Source organism: Hibiscus syriacus, unplaced genomic scaffold (assembly GCF_006381635.1).
Source record: "Hibiscus syriacus cultivar Baekdansim isolate YM2019G1 unplaced genomic scaffold, ASM638163v2 tig00110009_pilon, whole genome shotgun sequence".
NCBI lineage: Eukaryota > Viridiplantae > Streptophyta > Magnoliopsida > Malvales > Malvaceae > Hibiscus > Hibiscus syriacus.
In genome coordinates, this window is record NW_024062561.1 from 2,085,453 (window position 1) to 2,109,481 (window position 24,029).

At 35.8% G+C, this 24,029-nt stretch overlaps 1 protein-coding gene and 1 long non-coding RNA gene across 2 annotated transcripts; one reads left to right on the forward strand and one right to left on the reverse strand.

Annotated features, from left to right (window-relative positions):
- Positions 1-226: 226 nt before the first annotated feature.
- On the forward strand, positions 227-13,808 carry LOC120212287. The gene is made up of 3 exons (XR_005524679.1): positions 227-305; positions 3,590-3,599; positions 13,799-13,808. It is a non-coding gene; the product is annotated as an uncharacterized LOC120212287 (long non-coding RNA).
- Positions 385-16,558, reverse strand: LOC120212286 (probably inactive leucine-rich repeat receptor-like protein kinase At5g06940). Its single transcript, XM_039210650.1, has 3 exons — positions 16,554-16,558; positions 874-3,237; positions 385-795 (listed from the first exon to the last, which is right to left on the reverse strand). Exons 2-3 carry the CDS (start codon positions 3,158-3,160, stop codon positions 413-415), a joined length of 2,670 nt encoding a protein of 889 aa, XP_039066581.1. The 5' UTR covers positions 3,161-3,237; positions 16,554-16,558; the 3' UTR covers positions 385-412.
- Between the last annotated feature and the right edge of the window lie 7,471 nt (positions 16,559-24,029).

Sequence of the window (24,029 nt, forward strand, 5' to 3'; positions counted from 1 at the left end):
GCTTACAATATTGCCCTAATTCTCCCGATAAAAAAGCCTTAACTGCTTAATAACGTGTGTTCCATGGTATTATCTGATTAGCATATATATTGTATTTGACTGTTTTTGCAAAAAAAATATAAAATTGATACTCAAATTTGAAACTAGGAGAACCAACCGACAGTATTATCTGATTAGCATATATATATATATATATATATATATATATATATATATATATATATGTAGAACCTGAAGCACCTTATAACATGCAAAATGCTGTAATACCTAATGGTATTACTTTGAATCAACTTGCCAAACATTCTGTGCTACGGAATTGGACACACCATCATCCTCTATAAGAATTAACAAGTCAGAAACAGATGATTTAAATACAAAAACCAGACTGCATGCCATGCATCAGCCTCCATATTCAAGCAGGTGGTGATTGCATTTGCTTCTCAGGCTCCCAAGTGGACAACTCCAGATTCCGAACGCAAGCCCCTGCCTTGAGCGACTCCAGTGTTCGCAGCACTTCTAACATCGATGGCCTTTTCTCCGGCATAACAGCCGTGCAGCACAAGGCGACGTCCAGAGCTCCTAGTGTTTCCTTTTGGGAACAACTTGATATTTTGGGATCAATTACTTGTAATGTTCCGTTGGTAATATTAACTTTTCTTCGAACCCACTTTACAATATCGAGAGAATCTGAGGATTCAACGTCGTCGGCTTGTCGGCCTGTTATGAGCTCTAGCAGCACCACACCGAAACCATAAACATCCATCTGTTCGCTTGCTTTCTTACTGTATTTACATTCTGCAATCAAACAACATATGTGGATCATGAAAGCCTCAGTTTGGTCTGATCTTCAACAGAAAATAAGATCAATGTTACCTGGTGCATTATAGCAGGAATGTGCAAATTCTGAAGCAATGGTTGACTGGAATGGAGCTTCTCCAACTATCCTATCGAGTGCGAAATCCGTAAGCTTCGGTTCATAATCCGCATCGAGAAGAATGTTTGTCGACTTGAGATTTCTATGAAGCATATGTGGAACATAAACCTTGTGAAGGTATGCCAATCCTTGGGCTACCCCGATCGCAATACTCAGTCTAGCACTCCATTGCAAGTGAAAATCCGGCCTGCGAATCAAGTCCCCTAAACTCCCCTTCTCTAAGAATTCATAAATAAGAAAGACAGATGCATCTGAATGGAAAACCCCCAGAATTTTAATAATATTCTTATGCCTCATCTTGGCTAATGTCTTGACTTCTACCTTCAGAGCTTTGGAAGGTTGGACCCCAAAATTCACCAGTTTCTTTATGGCAACTTGTTCACCACTAGGTAGACTTATTGTATAAACCCTACCAAAAGGACCACCATTTCCTAGAGCACTTTTCTCATCCATTCCCATCATCAAATCATGCTCGTTGAGCCTAAGAGGGTAGAAGAAAACCGACCTCCACACGCACGATTGCGACTTGGTCTTGGAATATCTATGAAACACAAACGCACCAGCAGCAACTATCATAGTTGCAATGGAAAATGCTATAGATATGAGGGCACATGTCAAAGTTGTGAGACCAGAAGAGTGGCGTTTCGGGTGTTCATCGGGGCAAGGATTTGGCAATCCGGGGCCGCAGAGTCCCGGATTTCCTTCCAAATATGAAGCTGGGAGGCCTGATATCAAAGATGATGGAACCCTGCCAGTGAGTTGGTTGAAGGATACATTGAAGAGAGCTAGCTTCAAGTTCTGGAGCCCTGGTGCAATGGAACCACTGAGATTGTTATGAGACAGATCAAGGTAAGTTAGAACTGGTAGCTCAGCAAGGGAAGGTGGGATTTCTCCAGTAAGACAGTTATCCGCAAAAGATAAGGAAACTAGTTTCCTACATTTCTTCAACTCTGGAATCAGGCCTGACAGGGTGTTATGAGAAAGATTTATTATGCTCATAACAGGTGAATCACAAAAGTTTGGAGGTATTTCACCTGAGAAACCATTGAGAGAAGCAGAGAATCTGTATAAGCTCTTTACAAGGCCAAGGCCCTGAGGTATTTTACCAGTAAAGCTGTTGTTGTCTATCTGAACTTGCTCCAACTGAGCAGCCATTGATATTGAATCTGTCAATTCCCCAGATAACCTATTGTTTTCAGCCCTCACCAGTATAAGTTTTGGTATGGACCATAATCCATTAGGGAAACCACCTGAAAATCCATTGTTTTGAACTTGAAAGATCTCGAGATTCAAACACTCAGAAATGGACATAGGTATTGAACCATTGAAAAAATTTGTGTGGAGACTGAGGAATTTAAGACGTTTTCCATCACAAATGCCACCAGGAAATGACCCCAATAGCTTGTTCTCCGAGATGTCAAAAGACACCAACTTCGTTAGAGAAGAGCCTAGTGTTTGTGGAAGCTTACCAGTCAGATTGTTCTGGGAAAGTTCCAGAGTGATCAAATTATATAAACCCACAAAAGATTCAGGGATTTCACCCACAAAACCAGATCTTTGTAAAAACAGCTGCTCAAGCTTGTCAAGCTTACCAATATCAGTAGGGATCTCACTCGCCAAGTAGGCATTTTGAGACAAATCAAGTAGGGCAAGCTCACTAAAATTGCCAAAAACCAAAGGAACACTACCTGAAAGCAAGTTGCTTCCCAAGTTGAGCACTTGAAGATGCACCAATGACCCAATACTCTCAGGAATCTTGCCTTCAATATGATTTTTGCTCAAGTCAAGAACTTTCAAGGCATCAAACTGAGAAATCTGATCTGGGATAGTACCCCGGATGAGATTGTTACTAAGATTCAAAGCCTCCAAGGAACTGCACTCAGACAGGTGTAGTGGAATAGGCTGATTAAACAGGTTATCAGCAAGGTTAAGATGAGACAAATAGGGTAGTTCACATATGGAAGATGGTATTTCACCAGAAAGATTAAAGCTTTGAAGGTCAATGGAAGACACATATAGAGAAGGAGTTGGAATGCAGGTAATACCAGTCCAGTTACAGTGATGAACACCCGAAGTATTTGACCAGCTGGACAGAGAGTGCTTAGGGTCATCAATGAAAGACTTGAAATTAAGAAGGACATCAGCATCTTCAGTTGAAGCTGAGGAGAACATGAAGATTGTGAAGCAGAGGGAGAGAAGAAAAGGGCATTTGCAGACTGTAGCCATTGGAGGGGGAGTGGAAGAGCTTTGGGTTGAGTTGTTTTCAGTGATTCCGATATAATCCGTGAAGTGAGAGATTGTAACTAAGCAAAACATTGTTGATAGGCTATTGGATATATCTATGATAAAGTTGAAAACAACTCTCCATCATAACTCATGGGAATTCCTACTATACTCTCTCTTTTGATGTAATGTAACTGAAGGGATCAATGGGACTTTCCTTGTGAAACTCTTCTCAATTTGTTTTGGGTAAATTACACAAGATATCACCAAACTTTATACATTATATCGTTTATACCACTAAACTTTCAATTTTACCAATTATAGCATTAAACTTTGATTTTGTTTTCAATTATACAACTGGACCGTTAAATCGTTAACATCCGAATTAAAATGGTGTCATTTTGGTGATGTATCTATGTTGAAAACCGTCAGCTCATCTATAGTCGCCAGTCACATCATCATGCTGTCAACGATTTAATAATTCAGTGGTATAATTAAAATAAAAATCAAAGTTTAATATTATAATTGATAAAATTGAAAGTTTTGTGGTATAAACTATATAATGCCTAAAATTCAGTGGTAGCTCATGTAGTTTAACTTTTTTGTTTAATGTTTCTGACAACGTGTTTATATATAAAATTAAATTTTGTAACATATTCACGAGAATGGGTTGATTGCTGGGGATTGATTAAGATGATATTATAAACTATTAAAAGAATTATTTTTAAATTAAATATCTGTGCATACGTACATATTAGTTAAATAAACCCAATAAACAAAAAGTTCTACTGCATAGGATATTGTGCTATGTGTTGACCTATTTGTCAATGTAGAGTAGAGTCAATTAGAAATGCTAGAACTGACAAATCGAGTGTATGATAAAAATTATTTTCATTTATATTGATTAAATATAATATAATTTCTAAAATTATTTTTATTAAACATAATATTCTTAGGGTAAAATACTTATTTTTTTAAAAAAAAAATATGCTCAACGTTATGTTTTGATTTTAGTTTAGTTACCCATTATTAAAAAATTAATCAAAATGTCTATGTGTTATCAGAAGATAATGTCACATATGTATTAGAAAATAATTAAAAAAATATCACGTCAGTATCATTATTAATTTTTTAATTGCAGGGGATCGAATTAAAATTAGAATATAACTTTAAATTTGATTTTTTTTTAAAAAAATACTTGATATAAAAGTAAGTACTCAGTTAATTTTATGTGCCTAAATAAAGTTACAGTTTTAAGTGTCTAACGTTAAATTTGGATGTTAAGTGACATGTGTCATGCTTATCAAATTTTATTTTAAAAAGATTAAAATTATTATTTTAAAAAATCAAATATTTTCTTAAATTATAAAAAAACTTAAAATCCCAAAAAAATCTTAATTTCAATCCTTATCACCGTCTACTGCCATCAATGTCGTCAATCGGTTGAAACTCCCATGGTGTGTGATTGTCTGAACCCCCACTGACCAAACCCTCGTGTTTTACGCGGTGATTGTAGTGAAAAATGGGTGATTGTAATATTTAAATGATTTCGACAACATGCGACGATTCCTCCCACCGTGCGTTGGACTTAGGTTAGATGAAGTATCTGACGGCAAAGAGCGGTGATCATGGCAACATTGTCAAAAGGCTGACATGAGTAAAGGGGTTCAGACTTAGAGTTTTTTGGCATTTTGGGTTATTTTGAAATTTAAAAAAAATGGGTTGATTTTAAAATAATTTTTAAGTTTAAGTTTTTTGTTTTAAAATAGAATTTTTAAAATTTTATAAGTTTAATACATATCACTTAACAACCGAATTTAACGATCGCTACAGTCTATGCATCTAAAAGTGTCACTTTGGAACTTTAGACACCAAAATTTCACTTAGGGTATAATTTGGGCGATATTCCCCAAAAATCACTTTTTCGTTATATATTTACCTTTCAGATATATTTCTCGATCTAACACCCTTTGCAGAAAGGCGCTGCTCATGTACCGTGCCTTACGCTAATGTGACGCCACGTGGAGTAAGGCGCAGCTCATGCATCACGCCTTACGCTGATGTGGCGCCATGTAGGGTAAGGCGAGGTTCATGGGTCGCGCCTTATGCCACGTAGGGTAAGACGTGGTGCATGGGTCGTGCCTTACTATCGTCTGACACACGCGCCAGATAGGCTCGGTGTATAGGTTGCGCCTTGTATAATTATATTCATATTTCTCGGCTTTTAAACTTTTCTCTCAGTTATAAATACACTCTCAACCCGTAAACATTCACAACAATCCTCTCAACCCGAAAAATCAAACAACAAACCTTTCAACCCGTAAATATCATCCGACAATCCTCTTATCTTTTATTCAAAAGTTCATTCGATCTTTCGTTGTAAGGTAATTTTTTTAATATATAATATTTTTTATAATTATATATGATTATTTGAAAAAAAATATTGTACTAATTATTTTTAATTAATTTTTGTGGTTGTAAAATTGGAAAGCGGGAGCATACGTCAAAATATTTTTGCCGATAGGTAATAATATAAAATTATATTATTTAAATTATTTACGTTTATGTGTAAAAAATTTGTTGTGTTATATTTTAATTCATATATTATTTATTTAATTAGGCTTGTTTTAGGTTTTTGTTTTTTGCAGATATAAAACTGTCTCCCTTTCAAACTCTAAGAATGACGCGAATTTCAGCTATTGTTTATTATGATGGAGAAATTCGGGAAGATGAAACCGGCGTTTTTGTATCAAATCATTATGTTAAAATATCCTTCAAGAGAAACATAACTCTTGAGGAGCTGATAACGAAGATTTCAAGAAAGGTTCATGTTGGAATTAATATAAGAATGTCGTCGCTTCAGTACAGATTTCCAACATCATTGTTTCTGTTAACTTATACAGCGTTCGAATTATCGAACAATGATGATGTTGAAATGATGGTTGATTCTCAAAATTATTATTCAGACGCCGATACAGATATATATGCAAAGTTTGTTGTAGTGCATGCTGTTCAGGGTCTATCATTAAGCTCCCACTATGGGTTTGCTGAACAAGCTGATCAAGTTGATAGCCTAACTACAGTAATGTGTAATGATTTTAATTCCATAATGGGAAATCCGTATCATGGTATCATCCCATCAACTTTAATGGGGAGACATTCATTAGCAACTCCTTAAAATCTGTACCGAGGTGGGTCCACGAATAATTCATATGGCAATATCGCGTCCAGTTCAAGGGGAAGGCATTCATCTTCAAATTGCTTTGACCTAAATATGGAGATGCCCTTGACGCAATAATTTGTGCAGTTTTCATTAGACACGATGGCTTCAAGCTCTAGGGGGAGGCATTCTACTGCGAGTGTTTTCGATCTCAATGTCGAGATGCCTTCTAGTTCAAGGGGAAGGCATGCAAGTAGTACGTTCTTCGACCTAAATATGGAGAGCATGGAGGAACCCTCATCTCCACCAAAAGAACCGCTTCGTGAGCCAGGTGTGGATGGTGTTGAGACTGGACTATTCATTCACCTAGAATCACCGCAGTTCAACTCCGATGATAATGATGATGTAGATGAAGTTCCCAAAAATGTGGCACAAACTGAACCTCCAGCACACATGTATGAAGCTGAATATGATGCAATGTATGGGCAAGAATTTACGGATATGCCTAATCTCGGTGACTATGGATTTAACTCATCAATAATTAATGGTGAGTTATATTTAGGCATGGAGTTTTCAAGCAAAGAAGAAGCGATGACGGATATAAAAAAATACAATATCCGTAATTCTGTTCAGTCTAGAGTCGATCGCTCTATGCCAAAAAAGTATGTCTGCCACTGTATCTGACGTGAAAATGGATGCAATTGGATGGTTCACGTACCAAAGAGGAAGAGGAAAAACAATAGATAGGAACTAACGATATACAATGGTCCTCACACATATTGTGTTGGAGGGATCAACCAAGATCATCCTAACTTGGACTCTAAAGTGATATGTCAAGCCATCATGCCCATGGTAAAAGCAAGCTCTCATATAGCAATTGTTGTGTTGATTTCAGTTATACAATTGTAATATTGGTATTCCGTCTCATACAAAAAAGTATGGAAGGCAAAACAGAATGCGATTAAAAAACTTCACGACGAATGGGATGCATCTTACAATGAACTTCCAAGTTGGTTTAGGGTGGTGCGGAGGTTGAATCTTGGGACAATTATGGAATTCGAAACTTGCCATGCATACCATAATGATCGAGTTCTTCGCGATCGATTCCAATTCTACCAGTTTTTTAGACTTACCCACAGTGCATTAATGTTGTGAAATACTGCAAGCTTATGGTCCAGATCGACGGGACTTTCTTATATGGAAAATACAAGCAAGTTTTACTATTGGCAGTTGTCCAATATGGTAATTTAACATTCTTCCAGTTGCTTTTACCCTTGTTGAAGGAAAAGATATAGATTCTTTGGCTTTTTTCACTGAAACTTACATTCACATTTTATCATGAGGGAAAAAATATGTGTCATTTCATATCGCAGAGCTGGGATCAAAGCAACAATGGAGTCTTTGGGTCCAATGTGGCAACCACCCTTTGTCCAACATAGGTACTGTATCTGACACATTGCTGTGAACTACCATGGAAGGTTCAAGAAGAATGATGAGCGTTAATTACTTGTGCGCATGGGTAAGTGAAACTGCTGTAGTTTTTTTCTTTTGATCATTTTCATTTTTTAAAGAAATAAAGTTAGTAAGTTCAACATTTTATGCTCAGGTTATGAACTACTGCCTCAAACATTTGAATTCATGCTTCAAGATTTGCGGGCGAAGAACAAGGAAGGATACGATTACATCAGCCACATCAATAAAGAAATGTGGACAAATAAATATGATGGTGAATATCGATATGGACACATGACGACCAACTTGGCTGAGGCAATCAATTTGACCTTAACGGGGGCACGTCACTTACCTGTAGCGACTTTGGTAAAAATGTCATTTTCATTTGGAGGCCCTTTTTGCAAAGCTCGGGGGACAAGCTCAAACATGGATGCAAGGCAGTCATGTTTATCACCCTAGATTAGTTACAGATCTACAAAAGAAATTGTTGCATCAAATGGAATGTCTGTAACAAGCTTATCTAGAACGCACAAATTATTTTGTGTCACAGAGATGTTGCGACCTCTTCAAGGGATTGAAGCTAACTTGTTAAGAGTAAATATATGGGACAAATGGTGCGACTGTGGGTTTTTTCAAGCTCTGAAGTATCTATGCTCTTATGTAATAGTAGGTTCCTTACATGTCCGTCAAGACTATAAATATTTTATGGATCCCGTATACCTACTATCAGAAGTGTTTAAGGTATACGAATTTGAGTTCCCCCATAGGTAATGACAAATACCCTAATGAGGTTCAGAATTGGGTTTCAATTATACCAGATTTGACTTTATTGAGGGACTGTGTTCAACGAAAATCCATTCGAATTCATTGTGATATAGATATTTGAGAAACATCTAGACAAGACAGAAGATGTGGGCATTGTAGAAACCCAGGACACTATAGAAAAAAATGTCCACTTCTTTTTTCATCAAGTAACCATTGATGAGGAACTGATGTAGTTGTTGTTTATCAAATAATAGTTCTTGTAATTTAATTCACATTTATTTAAAGTTAATGTCATTTGATAACCACTGATTAATTAAAAAAACAATACAAGAAAATGATAAAGAAAAACCATTCAAAGCGCAAATTATCCATCAACATTGATAAAGAATAACCATTCAAAGATATGACACATTTTTATTGGTACAACGGGATTCGACGTTGATGTTATATGTGATTAAAATAAAAGAGATAATAAGTGACAAACTTAAGAAAGTTATCGAACACAATTATTAAATTTTATCAAACTAATATCAATTTGGTTTTTGAATATAATTTTAAATACAATAAACTTTTAAAAGACAATTATTTTTTATATATAAATTTACTATTATTATTGTAAAAACAATTAAAAAAACACTAAATGATCATCATCATTCGCTTGAATTAAGTAATAAACAATATTAACAAAATAAATTAAGTATTAAATGGTAAATAAAAAAATTACAATAAAGAAAGTTCAACAAACAAGTAAATACAAATATAATAAAATATCAAAAACTATTGATGTTTGCGGTGCGAATGTATTCCGTAGGGCCGTGGCTATCTGTCTTGAGGAGGATTTCTTCGTATAACTGGTTCTGATTCCTCACTGTCATGATCATCATCGTCGTCGTCGTCGTTGTGATCAGGAGCAGATACATTTTGTTGATGAGGAACTGATGAGGATGTAGCGCCTTCATAGAATAAGGACCCTGGAGGTGTATGACTGACTATCCCACTGCTTATAGAAAACTGGGAAAACTAGAAAACACATACATCGATGAGTGAGAAAACTGTATAGGAGGTGTCAGTGCGACGACCATCGGTGGTGAGGCTGTACCCACCAAATAACCAGAATATGAACCCCAAGTTGAAAATGCAAACATAAAACCATAATATCCTCCAGGATGGGTCATATAACTCTGTGACGGTGGCGGCGGTGGCATCTGGTATGGGAAAGGCAGTGGCGGCGACGTCTGGAATGGGAAATGATGTGGTGGTATCTGATATGGTTGTGGGGTACACGTCATTACAGACGGTGGTTGCTGTGAAGGTTTCGGTGGTGTAGCTGATGATGAACCGGAAGCACTTGCTCTCCGTCTACGAGTCGGGGGACGATGGGGTTGTAACAGTGTACGTCTCTGTCGACGTCGATGAATGCTCCGTCCTCGTGCATCCTCAAAAAGCAGGAAAAGTTTCTTGTTACTGTTGAACCAATCATAATAACCATCTACAACTATCAAATGGTTAACATAAATGGGTTCTCTATGGGGAATACGCCAATGTCGATCCTCTCATATCATGACCCACTCATAATGCTTCACCAACCAATCTATATCTGTCTTACCGCGTCGATTTGTGTTATGTTATTGGTCGATATTTTGAGGTGCTTCTGGAATTGATTGTACAAAATGAAATTGCTGGAGCACGCGATTAGTGGGGTGCCACTCGACAACATCATAACAGATCAGAGGGACCACAGTCATCCAAACATTTTATAGGCCCCTTAACTCAGGTGGGATGTAGATCCTCAAATCATCATTACAATAAAGAGCTCATTCAAACTAAAACAAATATATATAATTCTTATCAAAATAATAATCTAATTATATAACTATAATATAAATTATATTTTCAAACATTAAAATACATATCTCTTTGCCAGCCTTCTGATCAATTAGTATAGCCTGATTATTTCTAATTCATTAGGTAGATCCCAATGATTTTTCCTGTCAATAGACCACATATTCAAGGAAATAATTTTTAGTATACACTAGATAAAATGATTAATATACGAAATCAGTTTTGTAATTACCTCAATAGTAGCGAAAATACGAACTAGCTCTTCATAACAAGACATAAAAAGGGCAAGCGATACCATGCCCAAGATTGCAGCAGAATGAAACATCCACCAATAGTATTTTTCCTGTAGTCATTAGCTCGACACATCTCCCTATACAGGAATGCCAAAACTGCCGAGCCCCAAATCAATGATCCAGCCAGATAAAAATCGCTAAGATACCGCAACCACATACAATGAACTTGGTTGCGCGATTTGTCCGACATCAGCAACCCTCCTATCAGTTGTAGTATGCATGCCCGTGCATACTTTTTAACTTGATTCTCTGAGGCGTCCTCACTCAAATTCTGGAAATTTGCATCCAACCAATTTAACGGAATTCAACTACTGTTGAAATTTCATGGGACACCTCCTAGATATTCCTGGCACAAAGAATTATAATTACCGTGCGCCATCCCTAAAAGCACATCTCCATCCACCGAAAGCCCCAACTGCATGGAAACATCCTCCAGCGTAATCCTGCACTCTCTGCACGGAAGATGTAATGTGTGTGTTTTCGGTCTCCACTGCTCGACTAATGCAAAAATCAGGTTTGGTTATATCCTACAATGACCTTCATATCTAGCTATGTAACCGAATCAAGCCTCGACTAAATACGGACAGACACGGATTGGTATCGCTAACTTAAGGTTGCGAATAAAATGATCTAATATATGGTCGCTCTCCTAAAATTATTAATAATTACAAAAATTAATTTATAAACTAATAATAAAAAAATAAATAAATAAATTATTACTAATAATTTAAATTAAATTTAAATTTAAAATGTTATTGTATCAACAAAATATCTCGATATATGATTTCCATCCAAACGAAGCAGACTGCCTTCCATTTTATAACTGCAAAAAAATAAAATAATTAAATAAAATACTAAAAAATTTAAATAATTAAATAAAATACTAACAAAATATTAAATAGAATAAAATATACCTTATAAATAAAACTTGAACGAGCAGTGAGAGAATTTGAGAGGATTTGAGATGATTTGGTGTGGTGAAAATAGTTGAGATGGGGTATTTATAGGGTAAGATGGGGGTGTGAACGTTCGATTGGGGCCGAATTAAAACCGAAGGCGCGGCCCATGCACCACGCCATTCTGACGCGTGTCAATTGGCAGAAAGGCGCGACCTATGCACCGCACCTTACCCTACATGGCATAAGGCCGCACCTTTCTGCAAAGGGTGTTAGATCGAGAAATATATCTAAAAAAGTGTCTGACAGGTAAATATATAACGAAAATGTAATTTTTGAGGAAAATCACCTATAATTTGGACAATTATTTTTTCATTAAGCTTAAAAAACAACAGTTGAATTACCAAAATAAAAACTAACAAGTGAGTGATCATATATTAATTTACCCACGTTCTTATATATATCTTTAATTTTTTAAATAATTTTGCAAATAATGCATTACATCAAACTTAATTAAAAATGTTATTATAGTACTACATCATGTGAAATATATTTTTATAAAGATAAAAAAAGAGAAAATAGAATTTATTAGTGGGTAAATTTTATTTTATATAAAAGAGAGGAAAAGTATACAGACACTTTATCTGACCTACAAACAAAAAGAAAACAACCTTTTTACAGCTTTACTTTACACTTTTACCTACTTTTGTAAATTGGTAGAGATTGCTTTTCCAGTGAAATCCATAGTTAATAGGATTTGACCTTTCAATGCCCTCCCTCAGCCCCTAATGGCAAGGCCCAACCAAACCCAACCCCTTTTTTCCTCTGATTTTATCGGACCAACTTGATCACACATAATTTTAATAGGTGAATCTCTCAACGGAAATTTTTTTACATAAAACTCAAATTTAAAATCTATTTAATTGATATCAATTTACTTATCATTTGAATTAATTCGTTGGTAAATCAAACTTTTTTTAATCTTTTATTATTTCAAGAAAATATTTCTTTTCCCTGGTGTTAAAAAAATGTATTTATGTTTATATTTATTACTAAATAAAAAATTACACAATTTATATTTACTTTTTTATTTTTTATTTTAGGATAAAATCCACAAATAAAGAGGTACGTATATATAGGGGCACTTGGTTCAAAGTCATTTGAGATTTTTAAAGGTGCGTTTGATTATCGATAGTAATGTGAGACTTCAAAATGAGATTATCATTGTTTAATTTAATAACGATAATATAAAATTATTAATAGTAGATATTATTTAAGAATATAAGAATAATGGCATTACCTTATATTTTTTTATTTAATATAACATCCTCATAAGAATGTTAGTTTTTGGACATATTTATCATTAAAATTTATAACTTTTGTTAACTTAATCTTATAAATAATATAAGATATGAAATAAAAATTGGATCACAAATTATATATATATATATATATATATATATATATGAGTTAGGATCTACTGACATAATATAAAATTCTTTTAATTTTATACAAATTTATGATATTTAGATGAGTGAAAATAAATTGCTGAAATTAACTCATTTTTTTTCTAGTGAATATCTTCTCATTTCCTACTGTTAATCGTAACCATCTATTTTCACTCATCCAACCATCCTAAATTTGTGTAAAACTAAAAGAGTTTTACATTGTGTAACATGATCTTATCCATATATATATATAATTCAAATAAGACAATTTTTTAAGATTAATTACATATTAAAATATTATTTAATATATTAATAATATTTTATATAATAATTCAAAATTTTAAGTTAATGTCCGTACATTGATCCGAGAATAAATGAATCAATTAATCAATATAATTGAATTTGTGGAGTAAATATGGGCTTTGTGTATGTGTGTGTGTGTCTTTTTTTTTAATTGAGGATAAAAGAGGAAGGAACAAACAAGTAATTAGATCATTGTTGAAAAAATGTTAATCCTCTTTAAATGGGATTTGTACTGTTGTGGGAGGAGGAGACAAAAAAGCTACTGCATAAGCTAACTCCCTTCATCCATCTTTTTGCTTCAACTTCTTCCCTAATCTTCTCTCATTTCAAACCCTAATTTTTTATAATTAAAATAAATAAAAAAAATCATCCAAATCAATCATCAAAGATTCGAGAAGGTAAGAATCATTATCTTCATTTATATAGATTCAAAAAAAAAAAACTCATCGTCTTTTTGAAAGATAATGCAAAGTTAGTTGGAGGATTTATGGAAGGTTTATGAGTTTTGAGGTATTTTATGTTATTTCAGTTTCTTTTTTGCATTATAAATAATTATTTTAATTTTTTTAATCATTTGTTTGATGCATGAGTCTTTTTTCGTACTTGTCTAATTAAAGAGGTTGGTAAATCCATAATTTCAAGGGGAAAAAGGGTGGTAGAAAGCTAATAATTGAGCTTTCTTTGTTTTTATGTATCAAGGTAGTACACATTTAATTCTAAAATGCTTCCTAAAATTCATAAATGTGATGTTTCGTATGTTGAATATTTATATGTTTGGGTGCTTAACATGATTTTAAATGCTTGTAATGTTATTTGGTGTTTTTAATACATCCAAAACATACCTAAAAGTTTAAATATTATCATATAATAATAATGAGTCATATAAAGGCTAAATAAGGATGTTTGGAGTAGGTTTGGAGTTATTCTTTTATTTATTTTTTGATTTTCTAAATTTTAGTATGGATATTATTCTTATAATATAGATACCATAAGAACAACCTTAAAATCTAGGCTTTTTCAAAGGATATCATTGATAATTATTTATCAGGTATCAATATTTTCCATCTGGTATCAATAACCCGTTCATGTGATATCAATAGTGCTCAAACGATATTAATACCAACTTGGTTGGTATCAATATTAAAAAGGTTTATGAGATTCTAATATGTTAGATCAATATTGATACTCAGATATGAGCATTGATACCTTAGGTAGAGTTCTGATGCCCCTAGTAGAGATATCGTTCCATAAAACTCTAAATTCTTGTTAATTACTATATAAGAATTAAAATGACTAAAATACCCATACACATAATGAATCTAAGCTATGAATGAAAGCTTCGAACCAAGAATAAATATATGAAAAACTTATGATGAAAGATTTATGTTTAATATGTCGGTTAATGGTAATGATGTGATTGTAAACTATAATTGTGATGCTATTATATGTTGCCTTAGGAGTAATGCCTATATGTGCGATCTTAATGGCATTCTAAATAATAATAGGAACACCTAAAGTATATATGAGACATTCAATCTGACTGATACGAGATTATTCAAATATATGATATTGATGTAATAGAACATGTGCACAACTTAATGGTATTATGTACTTCTTAAGTGAATAGATCAAGTTGTGTGTTAGTTCCTTATCGAATGGTTGTGTATATTAATATGTGGAAATAAACTTATGATAAGTCTAAAACTATTTCCATATATGCTTATGTAATCAGAAAAAAAACCTTTTTGGTTGAAATGCATGCTAACATGATTTTACTCATACTTATGTTTATAAAATGCATGAAGAATAATAAAATAGATGTATAACACTAAGTTTATAAAGCTCAATGTGAAGATTATTTTACTCATACTTCACCTTACTCCTAAGATTAATCTTGAGTACACCACTACACTATTGAGGAGATTACCATACAACCTAAGCAAACTATATATGAGTACTTCTCGGTTGAGTTTAAGAAGTACATTAAGAAGATGCACATGGAAGATCTAATGATGTAGTTTTTATAGTTGGTTTTTAGAGACAAATTAATCTGAGTATGAGATAAATTTCCTATGATTGAGTCATTACGCTTCATAGTTGGTAGTTATAAAGGAGTTAAAATTCAAGGGATTACAAAAGTCACCTCATTGACTCCCGCATCTCCTGAAATATCTGTGTTCGTAGTATATATAACAAAGTTATCACCAATATCATTGACGTGAGAGGCATGGCTCTCATCGCAACACTCATGGCTACATGCAGAATCGTCTTCCATAATCTTTACAATTTCAAAGAAGAAAATGAGTCACTATTGCCATTCCAAACTTAGAAAGTACTATTGACACTCTAGGGGCATGTACTTATTATCACTTATTGACACTTACCTTGGGTCTTAAGAAAGACTGAACCTAATGTTATAATGCCACTAAATGTAACACTATAATATGATTCACCCTAAATCTAAAGGGTTTGAGTGTATACGAAATCACCAAAGTGACTAATCATTTTTTGAAAAAAAATACCCAAATCTGATAAACACAATTATTATAAGTCATAATAATAGTAATAAATAAGTTTACACAATGAGAAGCTCTCAACAATATAATGTGAATACAAATACAATGTTTAATAAAATAGAGTTACAAATCAAATATACATAATATTATTAAATAATACATGCCCTCTAACAATATCCAAGATATACTCTAATAGCTCGATAGACTGGAATCTCAAACTTGGTGATATACTCCTCGATCTCCACCTAAGAATATGCGGGCAAAAACATATCCTGAATGCTAAACTAAAAAGTTTAGTGACACAAATAACTTTATTATACTTATTGCATTCATCATATGAGCATGCCAACAATTACAATCAAGAATCAATCATTGATGCATGATAATTGTAATACATAAGTGAGTATCATGATGTGGTATGGGATTATATAGCATCATGAGATTCAAACCCCTCCCACTGCATAGGTACTTTGAGTGAGACTTGGGTCACGCCAACATCAACAACGTACATCATATTGGCCCATTTTGCTAAGTACCTCGATGAGATTTGGGTCACACAATATCAGGATCATACTTCCAGCTAGCCTACTCCTCTATAGTATACGAATAATTATGGGTCACTTCAGCATCAAAGCAATATTCAAATATCATTTCAAGTGCCACAACACGACTATTGAGATGTCCAGATATTCCTCAAACAAATAAGACAATCATCATACACAAGTAACTCAGGTGTCCTCATTATTTATCGAGTGTTAAACAAATTTATAAGTCTTATAGAATCTTACCTTATAATGTTCTTATGTTTATTAACAAATTAATCAAGTTCTCATTTTTAAGCTTATTATTATTTGATTACAAGGTTTCTAGACTCCTTACTTAATCAAGGTTTCTAGATTCCTTACTCGACTCTTTCATAAAAACAAGGTTTAATATTGACACCTAACCTTGGGTATCAATTTTGACCTTAAGATCTTGATACTTTCCCCGAGTATCAATACCAAAATTTGGTTTTAAGTTTACCTAATTACCCCTAGTAGTGATACCCCACATAGGTATCAATACTACTCATAAGGGTATCGATATCTCTAATGGGTACTGATACAAAAATGACTCTTTGAATAATTTCACCCTAGTACCAATAACCCTATCTGTAACCCCCTAGACCCGGCCTATGCGTTTCGACTAAGTCTAGTGGATCACATTATAATTATTAAAGACATTTTTCGCAACCATTATTTCATCAATATAAAATCACATTATAAATAACATGAAATTATAAACAATTTATACTATCAAAATCCAACTCGTAAATATAGTACAAATAAATAATAATTTAATTTAAAACATGTCTTCAAATTCAAAATCACAATAAACCGAGCAGTAGTAGCAAAAGAGTTATCATTATAAAATCCGATATTTTAAAATAAGGTCCATGTCACCAAAATAAAGTCAACTTGCCAGATAAAAACATTACAATTTGATTTACTTCAAGAGATATGTTGATCCTCCAAGTGCTCGTACCAAGGTATCTAACCAACAGTATCTGAAAGGGGGAAAACATTTTAAAAAGGTGAGCTAGGCTCAGTGTGTCCCAACATTTCCATAAAATCACAATAGGTACAAATCATAGTCCAGTAATCTCACAAATTCGTAAAAGAGTTTAACTTTTTGAAAATCATAGTTTAAACCCTTTTCTGGTACACCCTCAGTAGTTGCCAAAATTATTTTCCATATAGCTTACTTTATGCACATAGCAAAAAGAAAGCCGACTTAAGGATAGGCTCTGAAGCTTGTATCCTTAAGCCCAAGTCAATAAGTCCATATAGCTTACCCTAAGCACACAGCAAAGGAAAGCCGACCTAATGAAACATCTTGGGGCCCTCAAGAGTCACATTAGGCCCAGTTAGCTTGATCAGAGGTATTCCATCGTATTTCAATTCCAAAATTCAATTGCACCGTGACATAAATTCCATAAATCCAAAAACATGGTAATCATATACCATTTCAAAACAAAAATTAGATAGCAGCCATATTCCATAAATTGTCACATTATATTGGTGCATCCATAAAACAATAGCCAATGAATTCGGTGTACCACATATTAAAACCAATAAAACAGTTCAATAATAAGCAGGGAACACACCTCGACAATAGATTCAAATAACAAATCTACTGATTGCTGGTTTCACCACGCTCTGCTACAGTTTTCGAACGGGTGAATACTGGCACACGTGGTTTAACTGATCTAGAAGAGCTGGGTCGAGCTGTCGAACGATCCGGAGAGTCTCTTGTACCTTCAAACAATAATATTTATCAGTCTCAAATCCTATTTAATTGTTCAAAGCTAAACTTCTTAAGTATATACGCATTTTTTGGGTTTGACTATCAATTTGAGGTATTTCGAGTCTGAATTTGGCCAAACGGATTGCGGAATCAGAATCAGGGAGTCGAAAAACATAAAGTATGACTTTTCGAAAATTCAAATTCTTGGTCAAAGTCAAAGTCAACCACTTTGACCGTAGATTTGGAGACCTTCGGATTCGAATTTGACAAAACGGACCACGGAAACGGATTCGGCACGTCGAAAACTATCAGGATAGGTATACTCGGAAAAGATTAACGGTCGTTTAATGCTCGGTCAAAGCCATTTTAAGTTTTGGTCAAAGAAAGTCAACGGTCAACGGTCAACGGTCGGGTCGGGTTGGGTCAACGGTCGGGTCGGGTCGGGTCAACAGTCGGGTCGGGTCAGACCGGTCAAACCGGTTCAGACCGGTCAAACCGGTTCGAACCGGTCAAACCGGTTCAAAACTGGTCAAACCGGTTTTCCAGCAGCTCACTCTCCCTGCGGCGGCGCGTGCGGCGCGTGAACAGTGCCACGGTGTCGGAAAATTCCCGGAAAAATTTCTAAAAATTATTTTGAGCGATTTCTAGATACTTACAACGATCGGTTCAAATTTTTGAACGGCGGAGAGCTCGTATTTCAACTCGGCCGAATCTTTGACTGCTCCACCTCCTCACGCGCCGCCGTCGATGGCGAACAAGGTAGACACCGGCGGACTCGCAACGACACAAGGAACACGATGGTGCAGGAGGTGTCGTAAACGGAACAACGATCGGCAGTGAATTTAAGTTTTTCCCGACGATAGAGCTAAAAAAAACGACGATGCTTTGACTGAAAATTCCCGACGTTTGGCAGCGTTTCACTTCAATTAATTTGAAGGGTTTGTTCCTCGCTTGATGATGAACACAACGGTGGTTTCAATTTTACGATTGGACGTTGAACGGCGTCGGAATCGGGCTCAGAAGTAAGGGTACGGGAGGAGAAAAACTTAAGCAATTTAACATTTGTGGTTTCTGATTTGAAACCAGAAACACGCTTAAATCACCAAAGCTGCCGACACTTTTAGGATAAATTTAGGGCTTGGTCCCTAAATTTCCTTTAACTCTAAAACAAGCTCCAAGTTTTAAAATATTTTAATTTAGTCCCAAAAAATTTACCAATTTTCACAATTAACCTCCAATTTCAATTTAATATTATTCTAAATTTTTCCGGGTTGTTACAATTCTCCCCCTCTACAAGAAATTTCGTCCTCGAAATTTACCTTATGAAAATAGATGAGGAAATTGAGTCTCCATTGACTCCAATGTCTCCCAAGTAGCTTCTGAGGGGCTACGATTACTCCACTGAACTTTGACCATTGGAATACGCCTATTCCGAAGAACTCGCTCATCTCTTTCTAAAATCTGAATGGGCTCCTCCTCATATGACAAATCCGGTCTCAGCTCTACTTCTTCAACCTGAATAATGTGACCTGGATCTGGACGGTATCGCCTTAACATAGACACATGAAAAACATCATGAATACGACTGAGGTGGGAAGGCAACTCAAGCTGATAAGCAACAAGTCCAACTTTCTTCAGAATACGATACGACCCAATAAATCGTGGACTCAATTTACCCTTACGCCCAAATCTCAATACTTTCTTCCAGGGTGAAACTTTCAAAAAGACCTGATCTCCAACCTCAAATTGTATATCTTTCCTTCTCTGATCTGCATAAGACTTCTGCCTATCAAATGCCTCTTTCAAACGGTCACGTATCAATCTGACTGTGTCCTCCGTCTCTCGCACTAACTCAGGTCCCAACGTTTTCCTATCACGCAACTTAGTCCAACAGATCGAAGTACGACATTTACGCCCATAGAGTGCTTCATAGGGTGCCATACGAATGCTGGTCTGATAACTGTTATTGTAAGCAAATTCAGCCAAAGGCAAAAATTTCTCCCAGCTACCATGAAAATCGATTACGCAACCCCGCAACATATCCTCAAGTATCTGAATCACTCTCTCAGATTGACCATCAGTTTGTGGGTGAAAGGATGTGCTATAATCCAATCTTGTTCCCAAAGCCGTATGTAGTGCCTTCCAAAATCTCGAAGTAAATCTCGGATCTCGATCAGAAATAATAGACAATGGAACACCATGCAATCTAACAATCTCTGAAATATACAATCTTGCCAGCTTGTCCAAAGTATAATTTACTCGCACAGGAATGAAGTGAGCTGACTTTGTAAGTCTGTCAACAATCACCCAAACTGAATCTTTTTTTCGAAGGAGTCATAGGCAAGCTAGTAACAAAATCCATAGTAATACGCTCCCATTTCCATTCAGGAATCTTAATAGGCTGTAACAAACCTGATGGATGTTGATGTTCTGCCTTAACTTGTTGACAAGTCAAACACTTCGCTACAAAATTTGAGATGTCCTTCTTCATGCCGATCCAATGATACATCTCTCTCAAATTCCGATACATCTTATCTCCACCGGGGTGCATAGCATATGGACTACTATGAGCCTCAGTAAGGATAGTCTGTCTCAACTCAGCATCATCAGGCACACAATACCGACCTTTGAAGCATAGAACTTCATCCCGGTCAAGGGCGTAATCTGAGCTTGTCCCCTGCTCTACTTGCTCAAAGATGGGAAGCAAGGAGCTATCAAAGGGCTGCTTAGCCTTGATCTCATCAACCAAGGTCGGCTTAACTTGCAATTCTGCTAACAAAGTGCCATCATCATATAAATTCATCCTGGCCATTAAAGATCTCAACTCCGATACCGTCTTTCGACTCGAAGCATCCACTACAATGTTAGCTTTACCAGGGTGATAATCAATCACACAATCATAATCCTTCAGAAGCTCTAGCCAGCGCCGTTGTCTCAAATTAAGCTCCTTCTGGGTCAGGAGATACTTTAAGCTCTTATGATCCGTGAAAATATAACACTTCTCTCCATAAAGATAGTGTCTCCAAATCTTCAAGGCAAAAATCACTGCTGCTAACTCCAAATCGTGAGTAGGATAATTACACTCATGAGGTCGCAGCTGACGGGATGCATAAGCCACCACTTTACCTTCCTGCATTAAAACACAGCCAAGTCCTGAGTGTGAAGCATCACTATACACTGTAAAATCCTTCCCGGACTCTGGTTGAATCAACACCGGTGCTTGAGTCAAAACCGCCTTTAATTTCTCAAAGCTCTCCTGTTGTGCCTCGCCCCAGTCAAACGGCACATTCTTCCTTAACAACCTTATCAAAGGAGAAGCAATGATCGAGAAGCCCTCAACAAAACGTCGATAATAACCAGCCAAGCCCAAGAAACTGTGGATCTCATATACGTTCTTAGGTCGTTTCCAATTCATAATAGCCTCTATCTTGCTGGGATCGACCTGAACACCTCGCGCAGAAATAATATGCCCCAGAAACGACACTTCTTGAAGCCAAAATTCACACTTGCTTAGTTTGGCATATAGACGATGCTCTCTCAAAGTCCGCAGAACGATCTTCAAATTCTCGTCATGCTCTGCCTCAGTATGAGAATAGATCAGAATATCGTCAATAAAGACCACCACAAATTGATCCAAATATGGTCGGAACACCCGATTCATCAAATCCATGAAAGCTGCAGGAGCGTTCGTCAAACCAAAAGGCATCACTAAGAATTCATAATGACCATATCTAGTGCGAATAGCCGTTTTTGCAATATCTGATCCTTTAACTTTCAATTGATAATACCCCGAACGAAGATCAATCTTAGAGAATACAGTAGCTCCTCGCAATTGATCAAATAAATCATCAATCCTGGGTAGTGGGTATTTATTCTTGACCGTCATCTTGTTCAATTTCCGATAGTCAATACATAATCTTAGCGACCCATCCTTCTTTTTCACGAACAGAACTGGAGCTCCCCATGGTGAAGTACTATGTCGGATAAATCCTCGATCGAATAATTCTTGCAATTGGACTTTCAACTCTTTAAGTTCCCTTGGAGCCATACGATAAGGTGCCATAGAAATAGGTGACGATCCCGGATAAGTCTCAATCTCGAACTCTACCTCTCTATCAGGAGGTAACCTAGGCAACTCCTCCGGAAAAACATCAGGAAACTCGCTAACTGTACGAATCTCCTCGATCGTGGACAATGCACCCTTGGTGTTCAAAATACAAGCAATGAAGGTCTCATATCCCTTCCGGATCATACGATCAATTTCCATCGCTGAAACTATATTGGAGAGATAGCCGCGACGTTCACCAATTAACACAACGGTCCGGCCATCAAAAGTTTTCAGAGTAGCTCTCTTGTGCTCGCAATCTAGATTTACTTTGTGTTTAGTCAACCAATCCATCCCAAGAATTAGATCGAACTCCTCTAAAGAATTTCTCCATGTACCTCAAGAGGACAATGCCGAAATACTTTATTTACTAATACCGCTTGTCCTACTGGACTCGTAACTGTAATAGTATTTTCAGTGTTCTCAATTGAAATCTGAAGGTTTCGTGATACCGAGCTCGATACATAGGAGTGAGTGGAGCCATTGTACGATAATGCAAAGTATGGGATAGAATAACTAGTAAATGTACATTCAATAACCTCCGGTTTATCTATGTTCTCCCGACATCTAGTGGCATAACCCAAAGTTGGCTGTCTAGCCTCAGAAGCTGTTGGCCCTTTATTTTGATGAGGTCGGGCTCTACTTTCTGTCCTGGACGCTGATTCTCGAGTCTTTCCTTGACTACGATCTCTAATTGGGGTCTGTACTGTAATCTGAGAACGCACAGGAGTCTGAGTAGTGGTATGCTCAAACAAAGTTAGCTGAGGACAATCCCTCCGATAATGACCACTAGATCCACACTGATATCAAAGACCCATCTTCTTACGACACTCTCATGTGTGTTGTTTACCACAATACTCACAAAGGAGTCCATGATAATACGACGAGAAACCGTCTCGACTGCCAATTAACGGTGAGGATGCTGCAGGCCTAAAACGTGTATTGCTTCTCCGAGGGGCCAAAGTACGAGTCCTCTTCCCGGACTGTGCTGATGACTCAATATTAGTCGCTACTATGATCGGTGTAGTCATGCCAATACCTGTGGCAGAAGGCATATTCATTGGGGTCGTAGGAGCAGGATCACCTAACGGAGGTGAGGGATCTACTCGTATCCCATCGATCGGGTCTGCAAATCTAGCCACTCGATCTCGTCCACGGCTAGTTTGACGACCACGTCTAGCACTAATTTCGATTGATCTCAAGTTTACTCCAGAAGATGAAACTTAAGGTTAGATCAGCACTTGAAGTCTCGAACACAGTTAAAAATCTTAATAATTTTGTGACATGGCCTTAGTAACCCGTCTTGTAAAATATTTCAAAATCGTATTTTCAATGTGGACTCATACACAGTCCGAGGGTTAAAAACCAAAAGCTCTGATACCAATAAATGTAACCCCCTAGACCCGGCCTATGCGTTTCGACTAAGTCTAGTGGATCACATTATAATTATTAAAGACATTTTTCGCAACCGTTATTTCATCAATATAAAATCACATTATAAATAACATGAAATTATAAACAATTTATACTATCAAAATCCAACTCGTAAATATAGTACAAATAAATAATAATTTAATTTAAAACATGTCTTCAAATTCAAAATCACAATAAACCGAGCAGTATTAGCAAAAGAGTTATCATTATAAAATCTGATATTTTAAAATAAGGTCCATGTCACCAAAATAAAGTCAACTTGCCAGATAAAAACATTACAATTTGATTTACTTCAAGAGATATGTTGATCCTCCAAGTGCTCGTACCAAGGTATCTAACCAACAGTATCTGAAAGGGGGAAAACATTTTAAA